General features: G+C 35.6%; 1 protein-coding gene across 1 annotated transcript; it reads left to right on the forward strand.

The window, feature by feature from the left end:
- Positions 1 to 1,870: 1,870 nt before the first annotated feature.
- On the forward strand, positions 1,871 to 9,352 carry LOC124358439 (cuticle protein 8-like). Its single transcript, XM_046810736.1, has 5 exons — positions 1,871 to 1,964; positions 5,238 to 5,290; positions 6,143 to 6,229; positions 7,778 to 8,081; positions 8,556 to 9,352. Exons 1-5 carry the CDS (start codon positions 1,871 to 1,873, stop codon positions 8,747 to 8,749), a joined length of 732 nt encoding a protein of 243 aa, XP_046666692.1. The 3' UTR covers positions 8,750 to 9,352.
- The last annotated feature ends 239 nt before the right edge of the window (positions 9,353 to 9,591 follow it).

Genomic DNA, 9,591 nt, shown 5'->3' on the forward strand with positions numbered 1-9,591 from the left:
GCTTACATGGGTGATATGTAGTAGTATACCATCAGTTTAACTCATATGGGCTCACTGCTCTATTTACGGGCACCCATCATCCACCAGACCTTTACCAGATTATCACATGCTCCAGTACATATCGGGCTTACTTAGCTTAAACATGGCAGTGCTTCTCAAAGTGTGCACCGCGGCACCCTGGAGTGCCACAAATTCTTGCCAGGGATGCCGTGGTTGAGCGACAGTGTACCCTTGTCAAACAGTTCAATCAGCTTAAGACAGGTGACATGGCAGAGAACATTGGTGATCAGCTGTTTTTATTTCTATAAAAAAAGGAGTATGCATTGCAGTTGGACGAGGTTACTGACAGTAACAAAGACCCATTTAATATGGATACTTTATTCAAGATCCTTTATTCTGTAAACAAATCAAGAGATGTTACAGGCCAATATCTGTTTAATATTTTAGGTTATTTTATGAGTCTTAATTACAATGACTGGTAAGAATTTTTTTTTCTTTTTTACTTAGAGGCAGGGAAATGAATTTATGCACACAGGTGGGACTCACAAAAAACCTCCTTGACTATGTACTTATGATTGCAGTTCAATTACGGGTCGAAAAAAGGCCTCAAACTCTCGTTCGTGCAAATGGAGCAATACAATTCGGGCCCATTGCGTGATCTACAGAGAAGGCTTATGATTGCGATCGGTGCAATCAACTACATTAAAATCAATTCTAAAAAGGTAAGATCCTTGGAAAATGTTCAAGATCACAGGATCTGACTATTTGTGTTTTATTCTACAGAAGTTCTCGTTGGTTGCCTCTTGCCAACTCTCTTTTAGGGTGTATGCCCTGACACACTAAATATATGCTTACCTGGAGGGAGAAAACCTTTTCAGACCGACAAATGTAATAAGGACTTTCTATCAAAGATAGTTTTCAATATTTTGCCTTGATATAGAAAACGCAGGTTGAATGTTGAAAAAGTTTTCAAGCAATTTTCGAAATGTCAATATAGGTAGGTGTACGTGTATGGGGATTTACCATACTTGCAAATACCGATGTTAGCTAGCCATGTAATTTCAGCTGTTCAAGAAAGAGTTTTTAGATAATGGAAATATCTAACCAAAGGCAACCTTGATGAAGCCGTTGCTTATAAAGGCCATTCATTCATCTTTAATCTACTCACTTCCCGTAAACCCAAGAGCTGAACTGCACCATGAATATAAGGCATTGCAATCTCGGCAAATTACTTTAATGGTGTTAATATTCACCACACAAAGGAACTGTTAAGAAAAAAATTGAAATTATAGGAAAATCAAACAAAAGAGGGCTACAAGTTTTGGGCTTAGAATGGGACTACTGATGCATTACAAGATAATACCTGACTAGTATAATATTGAATAACGTTTGAATCCACTTTGGTATATCTAATGACGAATTGGCGGGATTGTTCTATACCAATAAACATAATTTTTTAAATATATGTATATGTTATAGCTGTAAAGTTAATATTTCATTAATTTTTTTTAATATTTTCAATAAACCAAAATTTATAAAATTACCGTAGTTACTCCATTAAAACTTTCTGTTGAGGTAAGTTTTAATACGTATTGTTTAATAAAACTGTATTGTAAAAACAAGATAATAGTTTAATTTCATGCTTTATTACAATGACTACATTATTTTTATTTCGCTGTATTTGGATATATTTTAAAATGTGTTCTGTGAAAGAAAGAAATTAACAGATCGAAATTCCTCTCTAACGTAAAGGAGACCCTACACGGATCTCTGGAAAAAAAAGTTATAACATACAAAAGCAATATTTACATTAAATTTAATATTTTATGCCGTAGTTAGTTTTACTTAAGACATAAGTACGGAGCGCACTATGTGCGTAGTGGAGGTCATGGGATATAAGCGGTGGACGCATGGGATGACCGGGAGTAGTGCTGCATCTCTCAGTAGTCATGGTGCTCCTCAAGGTTAGTCTCTCGGTCCAGTGTTGTTCTCTGGTGTCTGTGTAACAGTGTAATCCAAGTGATCGTGACGACGTATTTGCATAGTTTATTTACAATATTATGTATCTGGAGGTAGGCTTAGTCATTGACCATGATTGTGTAATCAAATTGATCTTTCATGCAATCTAAAGTAATTTTATTTTTATAAGAGTAAAGTTTGTGAAGATACTTATTTTTATAACTAAAACTGTTTCAACAATTTATTGAAGGCTTTTTAAAGTCTTTTTAGTTATTTTCCTAAATAGTGATTGTATTAAACGTTTGTTGTGATACATAGCGACTGTACGTATTCGGAACAATTCTCTTGTGATTTCAAGAAATACATTTTTTACATATTATAATTGCTATTATTAGTTTTTGTGTGTAGACAACAGCATATTACTTATATGGAGACTCAGAAGTCAATGGTTTTGGTGGAAAACACAATGTACTTGAATAAAAATAACAAAATTAGGAAATTTTGTAAAGTTCAACAAACAATTTTAAAAACAAATATGTATATTGGAAAATTAATTACTTCATACTACAATACAGTATATACTTGAATAATATTATTTTGTATTACATGTTATACATTAAACATTAGACTGATCCAACAGTTATGTAATTAGTGTACCACAGTAATATAGTGTATCTATATTCTGTAATTATTATGTTTCTATATTTAACCATTTTGCCATAAAAATGTTTGCCCTTACACAATTCTAGATGAAAAATAACTATTTTATTGCTTAAATATTACTCAACTGATAATTAAAAGACGTTAATTTTATCAATGGTAAAATTCAAAATTAACTTTATAATATTATCTTTGGATATCGAATGTAACCATATTTTAGTACTCAGGAGAGTAGAGCTTGAGCAAAAACGCTTAATACCACTATACATCTAACTTATTATTATTATAAATATTATTTATAAATAACTTTATTAATCATTGTTATGTTATTTTATATGTATTTTATAAATTTTGTTAAGCCTCTAACTTAAACTTTTAAATGACATCACGATATTAAATATTTTACATCAGTCTAACAGAATAAAGGAAAGGAAAAATAGTTTAAAGTTTATGAATAAATCGAACTAATAAAACACTTACATATTTTTTATCTATTTATATTTTTTTTCTAGATAAAGTGGACATTTTTAGTGAAGAAATAGTCGGAACAAGGGGGTTTGGGACAAATTTATATTATATTAATTATCTAAGAATTCACATGTTACACATCAAAGTACTTCTAAAAATTATTGCAGTTGGAAGGAACTATAGTTTTTCTTCAATTTTTCTTACAGTTACCTGATATTTTGTCCAATTCACCTCATTTCGACTATTTCTTTACTTGAAAGTGTTTAATTTATTCATAAAAATATAAATATTAAAATTAAGTTAATGTGTTATTAGTTCCATTTTTTTTTTAATTCCAAGCGAATTATATAAATTTTGTAAATGCTATAAAAATTTTACTTTTTACTATTTTAAGTCATTTAAAGTTTAAATGAATTATTTCAGCTTTTTTATTATGTCCGGTATCAACAGTAGAAAATATGTGGTAATAACTTTAATTATTGATTTATTGTATTGAGTTTTCTTAGTTTTTTTGGACTGTTACGAACCAAATTATTTCTTCTTAACAAACTAACAACTGACACAAGCGTTTTTCATTAATAGAAATTGTATACTTTAATATTTAACTGAAACAATTGTGTATCAAATCTATGTAGGGTAAGTTCTACAATTTGGACACCACTTAAAATATTGCTGATTATCATACGTGTTTTACTACCCAATAACGAGCTTATGACACCAGTTATGACATATGGGTTACCATTTTACCCACAGCAATAATTAGGGTACTCGTTGCTCAAAATCGAGCAATGTTTACCAGTATTTTTAATTTGAGTGACCCCAAAAGTTCCACTATAGTTTCTCTCCCAATCCTATTATTTTTTACATTCAACATACATCAGAGAAAGTATAGTAAATAACTTAATATTATCGTTTACAAACATTATAGTATATGCAAATAGATACTTTAATCAGTACGTAAAATGAAACAACAAATCAAATCAACTCTTTCAATTAAGTTTAGTGAACCCAATTACGAGTGTCTTACATGCACATAGGAATAACTTTTGTAAAATTTGGTTTGATGGAAATGTTTAATTACTCTAGTACTATGAATGCATTAAATGATTTGATTTTACCTCCGTACAACTTGTAAAAAAAGTGAGTCTCTTAAATTCACTTAGGCTTATATTCCCCACCAAGACATCCCGGCTAGAGTCACGACACACCTCGCGATTCAATGATATTCAAAATTTCAGAATACACTTTTATATAGTATGAAATGCGAATAGGAAAGGTATTTTCTCAATCTCTCCTATCTACTTAGACTCATCAGAGGGAATTTAACATCCTCTAGAATTACTTAACCGCTTTACGGGAATGAAGCAGGATTAATCAAGCAAGGAAAGCTAAGAACATTTGATTACTCCACATTGGTTTAAAATAGTTTTAGTATTACTGAAATCGTTGGAGCTACCCAATTAAACACATGGAACGCAGAGAAATTCGATTTATTATTTGGTTGGTAGGCTATTTATAACATTTGTTTCCCTCTGACAATTCTGGGTCCCAAACTACAGCTCTACAAACTTAAAAGTCCAACTATTCAGTTACGGCTCAGGAGATTGGAATATTTTTCAGTCGCCATTTCTTTATCTCTACAGCTTTATGTATACAATTTAAAAAGTATATGCTATAGACGTCATATTATTAAGCAGGAAATTGCGTGCGAAGCCACGGGAAACTTTCTTAATCAAGTAACATTTTACTTTTGCGGCTTAGTCTTTCATATTTAATTTCTTGCCTTTTGTGTTTATTTTGTTTCAAAATCAAAATTTACCATATCAATAATATTGTAATAAAGGCTGACAGTAATCGAGCAAAGCAAAGTCCTAACCAAGAAGTATTTTGTGTATAACAATACTTTTAATACGATATTTCTATGTTATAAAGATCCTACTGTGCTCTAGCGGTATGAACCTCCTCCAAGCCCTCAGGTTATACTGCTCCCAAACACGTTAATTCTATGTGAAAAAGAATCGTTCTCTATTGTTCCAGGCATTTCTGAGCTGTATCACTCTAGCGGTACCTACATTCTCCAAGCCCTCAGGTTATACTGCTCCCAAACACGTTAATTCTACGTGAAAAAGAATCGTTCTCTATTGTTCCAGGCATTTCTGAGCTGTATCACTCTAGCGGTACCTACATTCTCCAAGGCCCTCAGGTTATAATACTCCCATACACGATAATTCTATGTGAAAACGAATCGTTCTCTATTGTTCCAGGCATTTCTGAGTTGTATCACTCTAGCGGTACCTACATTCTCCAAGCCCTCAGGTTATACTGCTCCCAAACACGATAATTCTATGTGAAAACGAATCGTTCTATATTGTTCCAGGCATTTCTGAGCTGTATCACTCTAGCGGTACCTACATTCTCCAAGCCCTCAGGTTATACTGCTCCCAAACACGTTAATTCTGTGTGAAAAAGAATCGTTCTCTATTGTTCCAGGCATTTCTGAGCTGTATCACTCTAGCGGTACCTACATTCTCCAAGCCCTCAGGTTATACTGCTCCCAAACACGTTAATTCTATGTGAAAAAGAATCGTTCTCTATTGTTCCAGGCATTTCTGAGCTGTATCACTCTAGCGGTACCTACATTCTCCAAGCCCTCAGGTTATACTGCTCCCAAACACGTTAATTCTATGTGAAAAAGAATCGTTCTCTATTGTTCCAGGCATTTCTGAGCTGTATCACTCTAGCGGTACCTACATTCTCCAAGCCCTCAGGTTATACTGCTCCCAAACACGTTAATTCTATGTGAAAAAGAATCGTTCTCTATTGTTCCAGGCATTTTTGAGCTGTATCACTCTAGCGGTACCTACATTCTCCAAGCCCTCAGGTTATACTGCTCCCAAACACGTTAATTCTATGTGAAAAAGAATCGTTCTCTATTGTTCCAGGCATTTCTGAGCTGTATCACTCTAGCGGTACCTACATTCTCCAAGCCCTCAGGTTATACTGCTCCCAAACACGTTAATTCTATGTGAAAAAGAATCGTTCTCTATTGTTCCAGGCATTTTTGAGCTGTATCACTCTAGCAGTACCTACATTCTCCAAGCCCTCAGGTTACACTGCTCCTAAACACGTTGTTGATTATTATGTGAGTGGCTGGTTCTGGTTATATTAATAGCCATAAATAATATTACCTAAGTATCCTGTTGAGTTTTATGCCTATATGGGCACATTTACTACTCGATTATCCAATATTAATAACAGTAATAATGTTTGGGTAATTGTGAAAGTAACGGCTGGAGCGGCAAAATGCGAGTTTTGCGTTATTAACTTATTGGAACGTTCTACAAAACAAAACAATATAAGGTTATACGGGGTGGAAATAAGAAATAACTGATAACGCGCGGACCAATATTTCCATGTTGTACATCCGCGTCGGGCGTCACGTGACCTTTTGTGACCGTGATTCAACCCCGTGATGACGTCATCGGATGCGACGCCATCTTTGGAAAAGTAAATGAAAAATAATACTGAAATGAGCAGACTTTTGACCCAAATGAACAATTCTTTTTCTTTATTTCGAGCTACAAATTAATTAGTTGCTATCGGGTTGAGACGAGGTGCTGACGCAGCCCGTGCTGATGTCAACGAAAGAAAAACATCCCTCGAGATAGTACCTATCAGTAAAATATCAAATTCTAGAGGGGCTGATCAGAAATATAAATTGAAATTTAATGCTAAGACAATTATATAAAGTGTAAAAAAACTTAATAAATTATGAAAAACCCCTAATATAAAATATATAAATGGACAATAATAGAGAACACTTACCATTAGTGTGTTCCACAGAATGTGCAGAAAGCCAAACTCCAAAGAAATATAACGTTGTCTCGGTGGCTTCAAATGCAACTACGTGGTCACCAAACCAAAATATGTCTCTATGTCTAAGCGCATTCTTTCAAAAAGGAACCTGCCTGGGCCAATTTTTAAAAATTACAACATTTAAACCTTGTTTACTACTTTTACGAATTTTTCTGTCGCATCGAAAGAACAAAGTCTCCCGGTTAAAAAAACAATACGTGACCGCACGACGAACAAATACACTCATTATTAAAAACTCCATGCTCTATTAAAAAGGAAATTATGTCGTTTCGGTCGAAACGTAAACTCTTAACATGCCCGACAAAACACTCCGACACACCAATTCACTACGATTGGTCGAACTAGTTTATGGTTGATCCATGATTGTCACGCACTCACTCGATTCAACCTAGAGTACACGATATCTTGTAAGTCACTGACTTCTGACTCCGAGCGCTCAGATAACAGATCCGCTATCAGTTTCAGCCACACATAATATTTACAGTTATCCAGACACAGGACACAAACAGCAGATTAAGACATTAAAAACTTAACTATTTATGAATATACCCCCTAAAACCATGTTATTTGTTATTTCCACCCCTAAAAACCATATTTTATGTTCAGGAGGATGAGCAGAATACGTGATAACGTCAAAATCGTGATTTGCCAGGTCGGTCTTTAACCTCATAATTGCCAAACTGAATCGTGTACTTACAGAATTAATTAACCTACAAACTTACATTGTTGACAATGAGCAAGATGGGGCTCAGCTTGAATAGGAGTAACTTTCCAAATATTAATTAGTTAGCTACAGTTCACACGCTATTTACAGAGTCCAGCCCACTACTCCTTCAAGTACGGGGTGCACGACCCGGCCACGGGGGATGTGAAGCAGCAGCACGAGACACGGGAGGGTGACGTGGTCAAGGGCCAGTACAGTCTGGTGGAGCCGGACGGGTCCGTGCGCACGGTGGACTACACGGCAGATCCTGTCAACGGGTTTAACGCCGTGGTCAGCAAATCTCCGGGTGTCCACCCCCCAGCCGTGGTCGCCGCCAAACCGGAGCCTGTGGCCCCTGTCTACACTGTAGCAGCTCCGGCCCTGGCCCCGGCTCTGGCCCCGGCCCATCTCCCTGGTAGGTTTATTTCAGACATTGACATAGTGTGAGTTCCGTCGTTGCTCGGAAGGTGACGGATGTCTGTCTTAAATGATGGTAAATCATGATGACTGGGCTACCGTTTCCAGTATCTGTTTCACTACGCAGCATATGCGTCATGAATATTGTTAAAGAATTATTTAGTTTTCAAAATTAAACGTGTAACATTAATTTTAAGCGACATCAACTTTCGGGATTACAAAAGGTACGATTTTGTTGCAATTAGGACTGTAAAGGTGGTAAAGGCAGCATGGGATTACGGAAAGGGAACTGCATGAAAGACTGCAGACCGTAGAAATATAATATCTCGGAAGAAGTACTTCATCCAGAAAAAAAATCTGTTAATTACCCTCAGTTAACCAACAGTGCCTCTCACTGTTAACTTAGAACCTTAGGTTTCTTGTATTGTCATATGGTACACTTGGTAAAAAAAGTAACTATACTGTATTACAGATATTCCAGTGCCGGCAGTACCGTATGGGCCTCTGGTAGAGGAGCCCCATCCCCTAGCGTACGGCGAGATCAGCTACCTGGATACAGGTGTCGGATACCCGCCGAATACCCTGGACAGCTACGGCCCTGGTCTCTACGGACATGTCGCTAGTCCGTACAATCACTACGGACTCCCCTTCCATGACATCTACTGATGTTTTAAACTGTAATAATTGTATTTTTATGTAAATATTGTAAAATCACGAACCGAATTGTACATTTTTACATTTTTTTACTGCTTTTATGGACAAATACGTTTTTACTGTGCACGTTTTTTTGGTTTTAGTTTTTTATAATTACACTTTGTTGAGGGGTAAGGGGAAACGTTACTTTTTGTAAATAGGATCTTGGGTTAAGGGACCAAAAGTTGGGAAAGCAACTTCCAATATTAGTTCTTAGGTTTATACGGTCAGTTGTCATGACTAACATTTATGTTTTCTGTTCACAAAGCTTCGAAACAAAGATGTGTAGGTTTAACATCTGTTGATTTAATAATGCTTTCCAAAGCAAGACCTAAACATTTTAAGAACTCAATAGGGGTGACAATGTTCCAGTTTGATGTGCACTAGGGAGCTTAGATGTTACTTATAATTTCCAAACTATAATTTATATACAGTTTCATAACTGGATCGTACTTTCTAAACAACGTTACTGTAAACTTTTCATTTACGAAATATAAAATCATGTTACGGAGTTATTTTTAATTTGTAATGTATATTTTTTATTATAAAACTAATAAAATCTAACTATGCTTGGTTTTTCCCCACCCCCCCCCCCCCCCACCCCCCCCCCCCCCCACCCCCCCCCCCCCCCACCCCCCCCCCCCCCCACCCCCCCCCCCCCCCACCCCCCCCCCCCCCCAGCATTACTAAAAATAAAATGGTGTGAACGAATTTAATATTAAACACAAATGTCCTAACTTTTTATGAAACCAACTAAACACAAAAAGTTTCTCCATAAAGTGTTGTTATTAAAGTGACTTATTATTAATATTATT

Source organism: Homalodisca vitripennis, chromosome 3, assembly GCF_021130785.1.
Source record: "Homalodisca vitripennis isolate AUS2020 chromosome 3, UT_GWSS_2.1, whole genome shotgun sequence".
Lineage (NCBI taxonomy): Eukaryota > Metazoa > Arthropoda > Insecta > Hemiptera > Cicadellidae > Homalodisca > Homalodisca vitripennis.